The following is a 16,306-nucleotide window of genomic DNA, read 5'->3' on the forward strand; positions in this document are numbered from 1 at the left end:
CACAGCAACCTCCAACTCCTGGGCTCAAGCGAGTCTCCTGCCTCCGCCTCCCAAGTAGCTGGGACCACAGGCGCCCACCACAATGCCTGGCTATTTTTTAGTTGCAGCCGTCATTGTTGTTTGGCGGGTCCGGGCTGGGGATTCGAACCCGCCACCTTAGGTGTACGTGGCTGGCGCCTTAGCCGGTTGAGCTATAGGCGCCGAGCCAACAGCAATTCTTTTAATGACCAAATATCCAGCAAGTCCATAACTCCCTGCTGGTCTTCCTCCCCATTTTTAACAGTTTGCTCACTGGAATTGAGATGGACATAAGGCCTGGGCATTCAGATCGGTTGATGTGTCTGTCTCTTAAACCTCTTGCCATCTCTAGTTCCCTCTCATCCCTATCTCTTGTTTTCTTGGAAGTTATCTGTTGATGAAACAAAGTGGATTTTACTGGTTGCATCTCTGTGGTTTGCTTAGTGTGTTCCTCAGTCCCCTGTATTTCTGCCAAATTGTTCATTAGGCCTAGAGGTCTGATCGGATGGAAGTTTGACCACTGGGACAAGATGACCACACAGATGTTGCTGTGTGTGGCCCTCAGGACCTATATGATGTCTGGTTTTAAAGCTCTTTGTGATGATGGTGACCAGTTTTGCTCATTGTCTCAGTCCCTTAATTCATTGGGGGTTGCAAAATGATAATATTCTCATCTTATCATTCTTATTTTCATTTTATTTGCTGAAATTACTGCAATAAAGAGAAAATTTTTCTCAATTATTTGGTTACTCTGTGGTACAATTAAAATAGGAAAAGACAGCTTTTTTTTCCCTTTTCAAAATAACAGTTTCCCTAACATCCTCCAAAACATTTGTCTGTTTGGTTTTGAGTATTATTATTTATATAAATAGATGGGTTTTAACTTACAGTCCTGTGTCTGAAAGGTCTTAATCCTTACTGATGCTCAAATCATCCCCTTTGGGACACTGGGAGCCCCTCAGTCCTTTTAACAACCTTCTTGCCTTCTGATGTGACAGGATATTTCAGGCTTATCTTGTATATTTCTTGTCCTAGACCTGGAATCAGCCATTTCTCCAAGGAGCCCTGTTCCTTTTTGTGGGAAATGGTACTTAGAGACCATAATCGAGGCCCTAGGGATGCACATTGCTGCTGGGTTGGTCACTGTTTCTAGGCTTTTTTATGGACAGAGCTAGGAATTGATTTAGATATTACAAATGATACGTATAGGGCCCTCCTTTCACTCTCAGCTGTAAATGCTTCAGCACTCCTCTTTGCTCTCAGGATTGGGCAGCAGTTTTGCTATGGAGGCAGCTTCATTTCTAGGACAGAAAGGTAATTGCTTTTGGAAAGAAATAAAAGGTTCTCTAGTGGTAGTCTTCAGTCAGCTTAGTTCCACAAACATCCCAGTGTTGAATTGCTGAATTTCTTTAGTTTTAAGATGCCAGCAGTTGTAAGACACATCATCCATCAATTTAATAACAGCCTTTTAGAGAAAAAAGAAACATTACCTCCTTGGATGAATACTTTTTTTGGATTTATTCTAATAATTTTTTTGGATTTATTCTAAATCCAAAACTTTAAAATGTAAAAGGAAAAAAAAAAGTTTATTTTAAAATCTAGGCAATATGGCAGCAGGCTGAGTTTCTCCCAGTGAAGTAGCCTCGGGAACCAGGAATCTAGGGGTGCAGAGTAGGGGACTCTCAGGAAAATGGGAAGGAGAGGACAGGGGTTGCTCAGGAGGCTGACAGCTGGGCCCTTTTCTCTGGGGCCAGGCCTCTGAGTGGCAATGCCAGACACAGGGGCCAGAGCCATGAGGACAAAGTCTGGGGTCTGAGCTGAGGTATGGCCGGCAGTCCAAGGCAGACAGAAGCAATATATATGGTCCTTAAGACAAACACAGGCAGACCTGAGGAGGGGGTAGGATGTCCCAAGCAGAGGAAACTGGCAAGGACAGTAGAACAATGGGGCTGAGATGACAGACTCAGAACAGCGGCTGGGAGGAGCATGAGGGTGCTGGGGGCGACCTCCCAGTGGTTAGAGGCCTCCCTGGGATACCCAGGCCCTGTAGTTATACACAGTCACCAGCTGAGAGCTGCAAGTTCACCCTGGAGCTTTAACATCTTTCTTCACCCAGCATGAAAAAGGAGGGCTACATTTCTTTCAAAATACACCATAAGGTCAACATAGCAATTTTATAGAAAGTTTAAAAAACTGAGAAAAATATTCACCTCTATAGCCTCTGACCCAAATATGTTTTTCACTTTTGCATGATCTCTCTTGGTCCTTGTCCTCCTTTTAGAGCATTGTAATCAATGTCCCTGCCGTCCCGTGTCACTGCAGTGTCCTCATGATCGTTGTGTTAACCACTAGACAAATTTACTTTATCCCAGGTCAGGTCCATTTTTAAAGAAAAATTTACTTAGCCATTTCCCTATTTTGAGATCACTCAGGTTAATTTTTGTTTTGCCAGTATAAGTAACACTGCACTGACTCTCATTGTGTAGATAGCCTTTCCAGCATGCTGAATCAATTTTCCTTAGGGGAAAGAAATCCTAGAAATAGGGTCGCTGAGTTAAAGGGTTCTGAAAAATGATAATTTTTTTCCTTTTAAAAAACCTTGGTGATTGCTTCACCACTCCTTTAATATCATAAGCTGTTTTTTTTTTTTCTTTTTTCCTTTTTAAAAATTTTGTCCAATGACTCCTCACTGTGGCTCTCACTAGTCACACCCCCTTATGGGGCTGATCCAGTCGGGCCAGTGCCAGACGAGACAGGCTGGGGATGCCCCACTCTGACCTGCTCCATCCCCTGCTCTGTCCCCACTGTGTGCAGGTTAATTGATGGAGCCAACATCACCATGGAGGATGAGCACATGTGGCTGATCCCTTTCTCGCCTGGGCTGGACCACGTGGTCACCATCCGCTTCGACAGAGCCGAGAGCATCGCAGGCCTGCGCTTCTGGAACTACAATAAATCTCCCGAGGATACCTATCGAGGGGTAAGCCAGGGAACGCGGCTGCACTCAGTCCACTGTCAGGGAAACGGCACCTTGATGAATGGCTGGCATGGCTGCCGGAGAGAAGCATAAATCCTCTAGAACTTTCCAAAGGGAGCTGGGGGCGTAACGCCCAAGGGGAGAATGAGCTGCTGTTTCCTTCTGCAAATAGCAAACCAGACTAAAGAACCCCGGGGGAGCCCTGGGAGATGGCAGAGCCTGGTTTCTTCTGGTGTTGGGGGCCCTCTGCAGGCGCAGCCCCCAGTTCATCTTGGTCAGTTACAGCCCTAACATCCACTGAGCACTTCGGGGATGTACTGGGGGCTTCACAAGGATTTGTGATTTCGCTGGATCCTCATCCCGCCTTTGGAGAGAAGTGTGACTGCCCCCATCTCTCAGAATATTAAACTGAAGTTCAGGAAGGTCCAGTCACTTGTCCAAGGTCACACAGCTTAAGTGTCCCAGAGCCCACACTCTATGGTTTCCACACAGTGGTCGTAAAGAGCACTGGGTGTAAAGAGCAGGAGCTTCTAGACACAGCCCTTTTCATGGGCTTTTCTGACCTCAGGTGACCACGGATGAATACACATTTGTTCCCTTCTGTCAAGTAAAAGCCACAATAAGGCCATGTGGTTGGGGCCCTATTGTCAGGATTTCAGTTCTCATCTTAGCCCTGACCAGCTGTGTGACCTTTGGCAAGTGACCAGCTTTTCCTGGCTTGTGTCCTCATCTGTAAAATGAGGAGGGGGTGACACCTGCCTTGGGAGGGTGGGCATTGCCTTTGCCATGTAAAAGTCAACAAAGCCAGGACGCAGTCGTGGGTGGCCCAAGGTTTAGGCTCCCCACTGTGTACCATCCTTTGGAATCTCCTCTATGGGACCTGTAGGCCCCTGAGGATTATGTCATATTGGTTACAATGGGGTCAGCAGCCCCTGGCCCTCAGGGCCCCAAAGCATGTTAAGTGATCTCCTGCTATGTCCCTATAAGTTTTCTCTTGGGTTCCACACATTGAAAAAGTCCGATATGTCATGAAAACTATCTTCAGCCTCAAGTTGTGCCTTGGGGCCTCCCCATTCCTTTGAGCACATCATAGTCTGACTAGTTGAGCTTCTGTGATCTGGAAACATTGGGCTTAGTTCCTGCTTATAGGTCTGGGCCCCACGAGCCTCACTTGGGACCAATGACAAGGGCCACCATGGGGTGATGGACATGGGATGGCACGTGGCCTGAGAGGGAAGATCCCCACATGTAGTGTGATGGACACTGTGACTCAGATGCCCACACCCCCAAGGGCCCCCTGTGCACCCTGGTCATGGGCCCCTGGCAGCGGCTTGGAAGCCAGGCCCTTGTACTCCTGAGATGAGGCTTCAGATTGCTTTGCCCCTTTGATGTCTAGTTTCCCTAGATGATGATGATAACAAAAGCTACCTCTCAGGGGATGAATAGAGGATGGGTGACCAGCTCTGCCTGGAAAGTCAGAGACGCTTCCTGGAGGAGGCGCTGGCCCTGGAGGATGGAGAGGGCTTCTGGGCCTCTGCTTCACTCTCTTACTCGCTTCACTTTTGGGTGACCCTGGCACCCTCAGACTTATATCCTGTGAGCCCCAAACCAAGCAGACTCCTCTTTCAGCAAAAATTCTGGGGCATAGGAGGAATCAGCCTTGAGGAAGGCAGAAGGGAGAGATGCAGAGAGACGGAGCCAGTGAGACCACACTTCTGAGGTTTACGTGTCCTGAGAGTGACTGACAAAGAGGGGCTCCCACAAGGCTGAAGGAATGAAGGGCCCCAGGGCTACATGAGCCCCAAGACAGGGCTCCCTCCTTCCTTTCTGCACACAAAGATTCTGCTCAGCATCTCCTGAGTGGAAAAATCCACCAGTTTCAGCAGCAACTGCACTCATGTTGTTCCCTATGAAGGTGGAGTAAGGTGTGAGGAGAACCTGGTTCCAGAATCTGTGGTCAGAAAGAGGGGACTGGCTGTCCACCCTTCCTGCCCACCTGCCCACTCCTGCCTTGGACCCTGGCCACCTAGCTGGAGACCTCTGACTAGAATCCTCGTGCATTCACTGAGCTCTTAGTAAGCACCTGGTCCTGGGGCAGATACTAAGATGATCCAGCTGGGCTCTCTGCTATGGAGAGACCCAGGAACCACTGAGGACACTGCTAGACAGCACATCCCTCCCTCCCCAAACTGAGCTAAGCACTTGAGAGATTGGAAAGTACCTGATTGTGTCCTAAGGGTCATATTTTCCAGGAGAGGTGTTGATATGTGATCTGGGGTTTGAAAAAAATCCAGAGGCTAACACCCATAGAGTGTGCATTTTTATGACAGTCACTGTTTGGGGCATTTTAACACACTAACTGTACCCATTTAACAGATGGGGAAATTGAGGCTTAAGAAAGTTAAGTAACATCCACAGTTACTGGTAGTGGATGTTGGAGCACCTGGGTCCATGCCCTTGGCCACCATGTCATAGTGCCTCAGGCCACTGCAGGTGGGTGGGGCCTTGGCCAAGTCAAGCACCACCTCCAAAACATGTATGTACATGTCCACTACAGCAAGGGCCTTGCCTGTCTTGTCCTCTGCGCTCTGCCCAGTACCTGCACGGAGTAGGGATGAATAGGGAGGTGTACCCTGGCCAGGTAGTTCTGGCCCAAGAGAAAGGGCAGAGCAGGCTGTGTCTCAATTCTGGGACTCTGCAAATGGCTCTCCGTGGTGAGTGCCAGCTGCAGGCCGCCCCAGCCACATCTCTACTTGCTGCCCTCCCTGTGCTGCCTTCTTCCCTTCAGGCATGTTATTTCTTCTGTTTGCTAGGCCAAAATTGTCCACGTCTCCCTGGACGGCTTGTGTGTCTCCCCTCCGGAGGGCTTTCTCATCCGGAAGGGGCCAGGCAACTGTCATTTTGATTTTGCTCAAGAAATCCTCTTCGTGGACTACCTACAGGCTCGACTGCTGCCCCAGCCGGCCAGGAGGTGAGGGGAGTGGGCACTGGGCACGGATCCTCCCAGCATTAGGGCCCGCTTGCTTTTTGAGTTGCTCTGAAGTATATACTGAAAGGGTTTTGAAACGATGATCAAACACATTGCTTTTCAACTTGGCCGTTTTCTAAAGCTCAGCCAAGCTTCCCTGGAAGCCTGTGGGATGTACCCGCCTTGTCTGGGGATGTTTGGGTTTTTCAGTCTGGAGTGCTTAAGATTTTAAATACTTTGTGGCATAGCCTGCTGGGAAGAGAGGCTACAGCCTGCCTCCGTTCCAGAAATGCCCGCTGGCCAGTTCGGGGAAGGGTCTTCCTTCTCTTATTTCTGTGTTCCTGATTTAGAAAGATTCAAAAAGAAAAATAGAGCTTAATATCTCATGGATTCGCTGGGATTTCTTGGCCTCGGTCTCAGCTGCATTAAGTTCATAACAATTTGTAAATGTCATGCTAAGTTTACTCATTTAAACCCCCCGAAGTCCAAACACCAGAAGCCAAACTCTTGAAACAAAATGAGTTTCCCTCCACTGTAGCGGGGGATGGCTTTTGGGGATGGTCACTGGGAATAGTCACTTAAATGTAACATTGCCCTTGAAATTGAAGAGAACCAGGCTAGGACTGTGGACCAGGGAACTGAGAGAGGTAGGAAAGATGGTGGAGTAGGTACTCCCCCTGGAGCTGCAGTCCCCAGCCCCCAGGCCACAAACCACTACTGGTCTATGGCCTGTTAGGAACAAACCACACAGCAGGAGGTGAGTGGCGCCTGGGATTGAGGTAGGGAGCTATCGAGAGAAGCTTCATCTGTATTTACAGCCACTCCCCACCTCTCCTGTCACAGCCTGAGCTCCACCTCCTGTCATATCAGCTGTGACATTAGATTCTTATAGCAGTGCAAACCCTACTGTAAACTGCGCATGTGAGGGAATCTAGGTTGCAGCCTCCTTGTGAGAATCTAACGCCCCATCCCCTCTCATCTGTAGAAAAATTGCCTTTCATAAAACTGGTTCATGGGGCCAAAAAGGTTAGGAAGTCCTCCTCCATTGCTCTGGAGGCCCTGCTGAGTGCCAGGTTCTTTGTATTCATCCTCAGTATCCTTTGAAGTAGGGAGTATTATGCCCATTTTACAGATTGGACATAGGAACTGAGGCCCTGGCTGGTAGAGCCAGGTGTGTGGAATCATGAAGCCAAGGGCTGCAGGGCCCTCTCCACCTTCCAGCCTCCTCTTTTTCCCCTTTCCGCATCCTGCCCCCTGGAAAGCCCAGCTCAGGGCCTTCGCTCTGCTGCTCCTCAGCATGGAAGACTCAGCTCTGACATTCCCATGGCTGCCTCCTCAGAGAGGCCTTCCCAGGCCACCCCCTGAGGCAGTCTGCCCTGCCCTGACTTGGGTCTCATGTGGCTGCCAGCACAATATGGACTCTTCTCTGTGGAGGCAGCACAGTGGGGGTGGTGAGAGAGTGGACAGTGGTACCAGACAGCCTCAGGTCACAGGCCTGTCCTGCTGCCTCCCAGCTGCATGGCCTGGAGCAAGTGACTTCATTTCTCATTGTTCCAGTTTCCTCATCCACAACCCAGGATATAAAAGTACCCACCCGCTTAGGCTGTGTTGAAGAATAAAAGTCCATTTCAGAAAATTCCCCAGGCACCAGGCCTCCTGGCCCTGCCTCCTATGGGCATGGCAGTGACTGTCAACTGGAATGGGAACTCCACAGAGCGGGGCCTCGTCTGTCTTTTCCCTGCTGTGTCCCAGGGAATGCTAAGCTGCCATATTTCTTCAGTCTGTTACCCAGACAATAACTACCAGTGATTTGGGGCCACCATGATCTTTTTCATGTGCCATTCTGTGTTTTTTTTCAGGCTCAGCACAAAAAGCCTGGAGCGGGCAAGCATGGACTATGAGGCACCGCTGATGCCCTGTGGCTGTATCCTCTTCCTCCCACCCCACAGCACATCCAGGACCCCAAGGCAGGGTCCAGCTCAGCCGGCCAGCTGGGGTTTCAGGCAGACACAGCCAAGGCAGCTGGGACCAAGGAAGAGGGTGGGAGGACTCCTGGATCCCCCGGTCCCCTGGGAGCTGCTGGGACTGGGGCAGCCACAGTTGCTCCAGATCCACTTGGTAGGGAGAGGCTACAGAAAGCAGCACCCAGGACTCCAGCTGACATTGTGGGCGGGGCTGGAGAAGCTGAAACTGAGCCTATGGGCTGGGTTGGGGGTGGCAGGGGTGGGGTGGGGGGTGGGGTGGGGTGGGGTGGGGGATATCCTAGAGCCAGGCAGGGAGGAAGTGAAGATAGAAGTAATAGTAGGCCAGGTTCACTGGGCCATTGTCAGGGCCAGCACTGTTCTCAACATATCACCATCTTATTGCAGTCCTCACATCATGACAATGAGGTGGGAACTGCTAGCAACCCCATTTCACAGCTAGGAAAACTGACAAAGGAGAGGCCCAGTGACTTCCTCAGGGATAACAGCTGGGAGGAGGTAGAACAGGTTAGTGAACCCAGACAGCCTGGCTCTAAGGCTCACTCTCTAGCTAGCCATTTCTCCTAGAAGCACTAACTCTGGCTGTGACGTTGCCTGGGAGCCAGTTCACCCTTCTCAGGTCTCCTGCCCTGTCTGGTCCTGGGAGTGCTGGTAGGAGCAGGAGACAGGGCCAAGGAATGGTTCCATGCCTGGTTTGACATGTAGACACCCTGCCATGGCACCTGATGCTGTAAGGCTCATGTGTCCTCCCTGTTAACCTGCTGCATACTTGAGAAGGATGGAGGAGGGAACAAGTGCTCTGTCCCATCTCCTGAGGCCTGGAGAAAGGTTGTGAATTCTTAACACAACACAACACACACACATACCCAGTTTAAATTAAGGTAAATTTGATGCCACCTATATTTTGATAGGCTTTCGTCTCAGAGAGAGAAAAAAGATTTCTCTCTTTCATCAGTATAAACCAAAAAAAAAAAAAAATCCTTGTTATCTTTGTCATTGTTTTACTTTGTTCTCCAAAAAATTAAGCCTCCTTTTTCTTAATAATGTTTCCCAGTCATTTTCCAGTTTCAGCTTCTGACCAGCTGGGGTGACCCCTATTACATCGGTCTCACCGGCCTGGAACTGTATGATGAGCGGGGAGAAAAAATCCCCTTGTCGGAAAACAGTATCCTTTCTGGGGCGGGAAGGAACTCCTCCACACTGGAGGGAGGGAGGGAGGGTCCAGGCAGGAGCAGAATCCTTGAATGCAGAGGGAAGCGGCCCTCTGGGAACCAGAGCCCTACTAGGCTTTGCCTAGAGTCAGATGCTGGCCCTGAGGGGAGAGGAGCAGCAAAGCAGAGAGCAGTTCCCTGCCAAGCCATTAAGAGCAGCAGTTCCACAAACCAGAATCCTGTGGTCAAGTGAATCAAGAGCGGCCACCAGCTGCAGCCCCCTCTCAGAGAACTATAGCTATTTTGGAGTTCTAAGGGCTCTGACCTGTTGCACTGTGTTCAATTCAGTGTGTCCTGAACTTATTAACTGTGGAACCCTTTGTTTATGGTACACCCACACTAGAATTTGCAAACTGTAAACCCACTGCATTTTAAAATATTTTAGATTAGATGCTAGTATTTTTAAAAATCAGGAGTTTTCACATTTAAACCATGCTCTCCAGCCTTACTTGAAATATCAGCTACATGAGGCCCACAGTTGTGAATAGCGATGATGGCTGTACCCAAGTAGCCACTGCCTTTTCTCCCCGTCCTCCCATTGTTGCTGACCAGGCCCCCAGTGCATATTGTTAATATTTACTGAGGGCTCCTGCTGTGCCCGGCACTGAGGTCTTACCACTTAGTGCCTCATTTTGCCCTTATAATGATCTTGTGACGTGAGTGCTGTTATTATCCCACTTTGTAGATGTGGAGCCTGTGGCACAGAGAGGGTGAGTAACTTGCTAAAGTTCACACAGCCAGTTAGTCTGTCTCTAGATGCCAGTTTTCTGTTTTTGAGACAGAGTCTCACTGTGTCACCCTTGGTAGAGTGCTGTGGCCTCACAACTCACAGCAATCTCAAATTCTTGGGCTTAAACAATTCTCTTGCCTCAGCCTCCCAAGTAGCTGGGACTACAGGTGCCTACCACACTACTCAGCTAGTTTTTTCTTGCAGTTGTCATTGTTGTTTAGCTGGCCTGGGCTGGGTTCGAACCCACCAGCCTTGGTGTATGTGGTCAGCGCCGTAACCACTGTGCTATGGGCACTAAGCCTTTTTTTTTTTTTTTTTTGAGACAGTCTCACTATGTTGCCCTCGATAGAGTGCTGTGGCATCACAGCTGACAGCAACATCAAACTCTTGGGCTTGAGTGATTCTCTTGTCTCAGCTTCCGAAGTAGCAGGGACTACAGGTGCCTGCCACAATGCCCAGCTGTTTTTTTGTTGCAGTTGTCATTTTTGTTAGCTGGCCTGGGCTGGCTTTGAACCCGCCAGCCTTGGTGTATGTGGCTGGCACTGTAATCACTGTGCTACAGGCGCTGAGCTTAGATGCCAGTTTTTGACCACCAAGCTATCCTGCCTCAATTTTATGTAATCTGCTCTGACCCATACCCATCTAGGCTCTTGAGTTGATTATCCTGACTCACTACAGTTAGGGAAATGCCAGAGCAGGTTGTGTGTTTAAAGCCTGCCCTGCATATGTTTAGGGTCCCTGGGCTCCAGTTGGATCCTTTTTGGACTTTTCCTACTGCCCCCACCCTCTTCAGCTGGGATTAATGATTCTGGATTTTTTTTTTTTTTTGCGGTTTTTGGCTGGGACTGGGTTTGAACCCGCCACCTCCAGCATATGGGGCTGGCACCCTACTCCTTTGAGCCACAGACAACACCCGATTCTGGATGTTTTTGATCATCGTTAGTGATTGCTTAGATGTATAAGGCTCCATTGATTTTTTGCCATCACATTCAGTGTCCTCTGAGATCCTCACATCAATCCTAGGACACTGATGTTCTAATACCCATTTTACAGATGAGGACAAAGTGCCAGGGTGTCATGTAATTTAACCAAGCTCTCACGGGCCATAATGGCAGAGTCAGAGCTGGAGCCTGAATTTTGCAGATCCCCAGTAACAGTCATCAGCTGAGTGGTGATATCTGGGTCAGGCTGCCCCAGTCCTGCCACGTGGCCAGGGAGACAGTCTTGGCATGGTCCTGACATTCAGCCACCACCCCGTCCCCTTTCAAAAGAAAACCTCTGTAGAGTTTGCCCTTCGCTCTCCAAAGTAGCAGCAGCACCTCTGTCCCTACCTCTAGCAGTTCTATGAAAGTCCTCCTTTTCAGCCAGCCCTCTGTGTGGTTTCCACCCCTCTGTACTTGAAATTGGCCATCCTTCCATACACATGCCCACTCCCCTTGGCCTCCAGGTGCCCATTTTCCCAGGAATATGTCTAATTTAGCTGTCACTTCTCTGGCTGCCCAGAGCAGCAGGCCTGCCAGCCTCAGCATTCCCCCCCGAGCCTTGCTGTCAGCCTGATGGAGGTTGGCAGCCCCAGGAGCGGCACACTGTGCCGAGCACACGGCTTTTCAGTTATGGCAGCTTAGACACCTTCTCAGATATTGCCGCCTTCCCTGACAGCGTGAACTCCCTGGAGGGCATGAGTGGGGATGTCCGCACCCCAGACAAGCTCATCGACCAAGTAAATGACACCAGCGATGGCAGGCACATGTGGCTGGCCCCCATCCTGCCAGGCCTGGTGGGTTCCCAGCAACAGCGACCGTAGCACCCCCCGGCCCTGGGGTGGGCAGGGGGACTTTCTGTCCCAGTCTTGGTGACACTTCTTTCTTCCAAGGTCAAGTTAATCTCAGACTAAGTCAAGATGCTTGAGGGGAGCTGTCAGAAAGGTTTAGGTCTTTGCGAAAATGCCTGATGGGCTCAGCTTTTCCAGGCCAGCAATTCTTTCTCTTTGCTCTGAGGGAGACCAGTGGCTAAAGGGGCCACATGGCAAATTCGTACTGTTGCCATGGTACAGCCAGAAGGCAGACCCTCTACCCCACCCTAACTCCCACCGCTCTTTAGCCATTCCTAGGATGGCCAAGGCCTGGGGCAAGACTGAGGCTGCAGCTTCTGGCCCACACTGAATGTTTATGTCTTTATTAGGTCTTGAAAGGGGCTCCATAATATTTGAGAGTCTTTATTGAGGGTGAGAGCTGTGGGTTCTACACTGCCAACAGGGCTCTGCCCCTGATCTGGACAGCCCCCTCCACAGCCCCCTAGCAGAGGATCAAAGGCATGCTGGAAATGACCCACGGTGCCTTCACTCTGCTTGTCATGTATGATTCAAGGAAAGGACAAGCAGGGGTTGGGTGGGTGGATTCCTTGTGGCTAGTGAGCCACTCCTGTTGGGGACTGTCCCTTTGGCCCCTGGGATCTCAGACTGTTTCTGAGCCTGAACTGGGTAAAGGCTGAGGATGTTCCCAGTTCTCTGCTGGCATTTAAATGAGGGCCACACCGGGCCCAATAACACAGGCCCTCCAACAGCCAGCTCAGCAGTTTGTTGCAAACGCAGCCACACGTGACACGACTCCAGATGAAGGGGGCGGAGCTCCAGGCTGGCCAACAGGGGCAGGCGCTGCCTTGCTGGGCTCATCCCCTGCCCATGCTTGGTGCCCCGGCCCAGCCAAGCACCTCTGTTTCCAAACATGCCTGTTTTAATTAGTTCTGCTCTCTGACAGGTGAACCGGGTTTATGTGATTTTTGATCTGCCTACCACCGTGTCAATGATCAAACTATGGAATTACGCGAAAACACCCCATCGAGGGGTGAAGGAGTTTGGCGTAAGTACTTATTAGCTGGATTTTTTTGAGATAATTATGCTCGTTGGTAATTAGGCCGCTGGCAATTATCATTTGTCGCAGTTTGATTTACTTCTCTGTGTTGCAGCCTTAGACACAAACGCCTAGTCTTCAGATGCAAGGAAATTTGCCGTTCAACCATGAATTCAAAACCTCCTGGGAGTGAACAAATAGAAAGTGGCTTTCTTTTATCTTTTCCTCTAGAATCCCCCTGGTTTGGGGAAGCAACTCTGAGATGGGGAGAGCAGGGACCCTGGAGGGCCAAAAACCCAAGTCTATCTCCCAGCTCCACCACTTGTCCCAACAGTATTTAAACCTCCCAGCCTCAGCTTCCTTATCTGCGACCTGGGGCTGGCATCACCTGCAGACCTGAAATCCCAAGGCAGGCTGGGCACACAGTAGGCACTGTTACTGACACCCATCTTCTGGAGAAAACTGCAGCTCAGAACAGTAACCTGCTTTGCCCAAGGTCAGTGTGGGAGGGAAGAGGGGATCTGTCAGCCTCGCCTCTGTCCTGCAGCTGCTGGTGGATGACTTACTCGTGTACAACGGGATCCTGGCCATGGTGAGCCACCTGGTAGGGGGCATCCTGCCCACATGCGAGCCCACGGTGCCCTACCACACCATCCTCTTCACCGAGGACACAGACATCTGTCACCAAGAGAAACACACCATCATCAGGTACGGCCCTAGCTGGACCCATGGTCTCCCCGCCTGCCCTAACAAGGACAAACGGCCAGACACACTCCTGGAGCATGACAGGATCTTGTGTCTCTTCCCTTCCCATAGTAACCAGGTCGAGGATCAGGACGTCCAGATGATGAATGAAAACCAAATCATTACCAACTCAAAAAGGAAGCAGAGCGTCGCTGACCCAGGTCAGTGGCGTTCCCTTGTGCAGAGCATCCCACTTTGGGAGTTTGGTCTAAATACAGAAGGAGTTGGGAGCCTAGCACCCCATCCTCACCCCTGCCTGCCTTCAGACCCCTTTCCTCCACCCTCAGACTCCTCTCCCCAACCCAAGACCCCCCTGGGAAGGAGCTGAAAGGGACAGAACCTCAGGAATAACAGTTCCCTGCTTCCTCCAGGCATCTTATACCATAGAGTAGCTTGCTGTGAGCCAAATGTTGCCAGTGCAGAGGGGAGAGGCAGTCAGGGCTCTAAGAGCTGCATTGAATGGGTTTGCCCTGTGCCCTGGGAAACCAGTAGAGGATGCCCAAGGCTCCCCAGAGGGGGTGATGTTGAGGGGATCCTGAAGGCTGTGCAGAATACACCTGGCCCAAAGGGTGGTATGGCAGAGCCTGGAGGGGCTCATGCTGGGTGCTCAGCATGCAGAGGCTGCTCTCCAAGGACTTAGGGGGCAACCAAGCAGTTTGATTCCATCCCGAGGGCATGGGGCACCCTTTAAAGATTTGAGGCTTGGTAACTCTGGTTCCTCTGTGCCCTACCTCAACAGCCTTACGCCCCAAAACCTGCATAAGCGAGGAGACGGTGAGACGATGGCGGTGCTGACTGGCAGAGGAGGGAGAGGTGGCCCTTCCAGCTGAGGCAGGGCTGTCACCGGCCCCACTCAGCACCTGTGTCCCCCCACCCTCAGTCCCAGGGGCTGGGAGAGAACCACAGCAGCATGGGGATTCCCCTGTGGAGAGGGGACTGAAGGGTGACCACCCTGGAAACTACAAAAGTGACAGACAATGAGGATGGGGCTGCAGGGCATGGTGTGGCCTTGGGCAGTCCCCTGCAGCTCTGGCCTGGTTGCAGGTAGCTGGGACATGTCGCCTCATGTTTCTCCTACAAGATCCAGCAAAGCAGGGCCTATGACTCAGGCCTGGGCTGACACTGACTTAGGCCAGGAATGTGGGGTGGGCTGGGGAGGCCACCTGTCCAGCCGCCTCAGGGCCCAGAGCATGGCTAAGCAGGGAGACCAGGCCTCACAGCCAACCCCAAGACACAAGGGCTGTGCCAGGCAGACTCTGCCTTCAGAGGCCCCAGAGGAGGTGGCCAACCCCTCTAGCCTATCTGGGGACTGGTGGAGCTGCTGAGAGCCTGGAGTTGCTTCCTGGACTGCTACGACTGGCCCCCCACCCAGGTCCAGCTGAGGAGCTGGTTCTGCAGCAGTCTCTCTTATCAAGGGACTAGCCAAGGGTGTGTGTCCTGCTGAGAACCAGAAGTGACCTGGACCCACCCACTGTGCACTCTAGCATGAGTTGGGCCCACTGTGGTATGTTGGGGGTACCGTCTCTATGCTACCAGGCCCAAAAACCAGAAAGCTAGAAGAACCCCCAAATGCCCTCTGGATACCGGCATTGGGGACAGGCCAAGGACAACCCCCCCATCCCTTTTTTGTAGTATGCTTGAACTTATGTGGAGGAAGGTGACTCTCACTGCACCCCCTGCCAAGTCCCTCCTGATCTGATCGGTGGCCTCACCTGCTGGCTTTCCCCTTTCTGTCTGTGCCCCGTGCCCTTGGCGTTAGGCAATGAGGTTCTTGTTGCCTGGGCCCCCACCCTTTTCCCTCTTCATCCGCTTCCCAATGAGTTGGAAATGTGCCTTGTACCCCCAGCCGAGTGAAGCCCAGGACGCATCTATTTCCATCGATGTAACAAGCTCGGATCAGGGACCTAATTGGTTTCCCAGTGGTGGGTAATTTCTCGTTCCAAATATTAATCCGTTGTTTTCCTGGCGCCTGGCCCAGCCCCGCCGCAGTACTGTACTCGAAGTACGTTCCTATGCAACCGAGAGCCCCAGCAAATACTTTATGAGCTTTGCAGCCTCGGCTGGAGCAGCTATGCAAATGCGCTTTTCATTTGGAGCACGGGGCTGATGTGCAGATAAGAATTGTTTCTCTCGGAGAAGATCCATCATTTCTGTAGCTTCCAAGCCCCCGGCACCTCTGCTCAGCTCCCAGATGTGGCGAGCACCTCCCGCCTGGAGGAGTCAGGGGCTGATGGAATCAGCTCTCATGACCAAAGCCAGTGCCATTGCTTTAGAGGGAGCCTCATCTTCTCCGTGCCTGAGGCGTGGGTACCGGTCAGATTTGTCAGGGAGATGGCACGAACACTACACACACCCGCTCCCAGAATTTCAGTCAACGTTTATAATAATTGCATGTACTGTGCAATATAGGAGAGGAAAAAGAAGCTGTACAGGCATTAACTCTGAAATAAATTTCTATTTTTTTCTCTTGTGAAATCAATAAAAGATGTTATTAAGAATATAGTCTGGCCCACTGAGTTTGGGGGTAGATAGAGGGAGCCCTTGCTGCCTCCAAGACCCAAGTCACAGCCCACTTGAGGCTATCTGGGCAACACAGACACGTGCCCTTTTGGAGCTTGCCTTTCCCCACTGCAAAGGGGGCTGTGACCCCAGTCCTGCCTACTCACTGGGATTGTAGTGCTGCACGAACAGATGAGAGCCCCTCTCACATATATGCTGCTTGTTGCATGCCTAACATTACCTCAGTTAATCCACATAATAGTCCTATGGAGTGGGCATCATGATTATCCTCACTTTACAGATAGGGGAGCTGAAGCACAGAGAGGTT

General features: G+C 51.1%; 1 protein-coding gene across 1 annotated transcript in view; it reads left to right on the forward strand.

The window, feature by feature from the left end:
* The window catches only part of KIAA0556 (KIAA0556 ortholog), a 235,310-nt gene extending 219,329 nt beyond the window's left edge, over nt 1–15,981 (forward strand). The window contains exons 20-28 of the mRNA XM_003795751.3: nt 2,833–2,998; nt 5,809–5,966; nt 7,823–7,887; nt 9,000–9,110; nt 11,524–11,663; nt 12,643–12,744; nt 13,283–13,443; nt 13,552–13,640; nt 14,219–15,981. Of these exons, the coding sequence (XP_003795799.1) occupies nt 2,833–2,998; nt 5,809–5,966; nt 7,823–7,887; nt 9,000–9,110; nt 11,524–11,663; nt 12,643–12,744; nt 13,283–13,443; nt 13,552–13,640; nt 14,219–14,274 (1,048 nt within the window). The 3' untranslated portion in view covers nt 14,275–15,981. The remainder of the gene's footprint in view (nt 1–2,832; nt 2,999–5,808; nt 5,967–7,822; nt 7,888–8,999; nt 9,111–11,523; nt 11,664–12,642; nt 12,745–13,282; nt 13,444–13,551; nt 13,641–14,218) is intronic.
* The last annotated feature ends 325 nt before the right edge of the window (nt 15,982–16,306 follow it).

The sequence above is a fragment of the Otolemur garnettii genome, unplaced genomic scaffold, assembly GCF_000181295.1.
Source record: "Otolemur garnettii isolate 467f Iridium unplaced genomic scaffold, OtoGar3 scaffold00096, whole genome shotgun sequence".
NCBI lineage: Eukaryota > Metazoa > Chordata > Mammalia > Primates > Galagidae > Otolemur > Otolemur garnettii.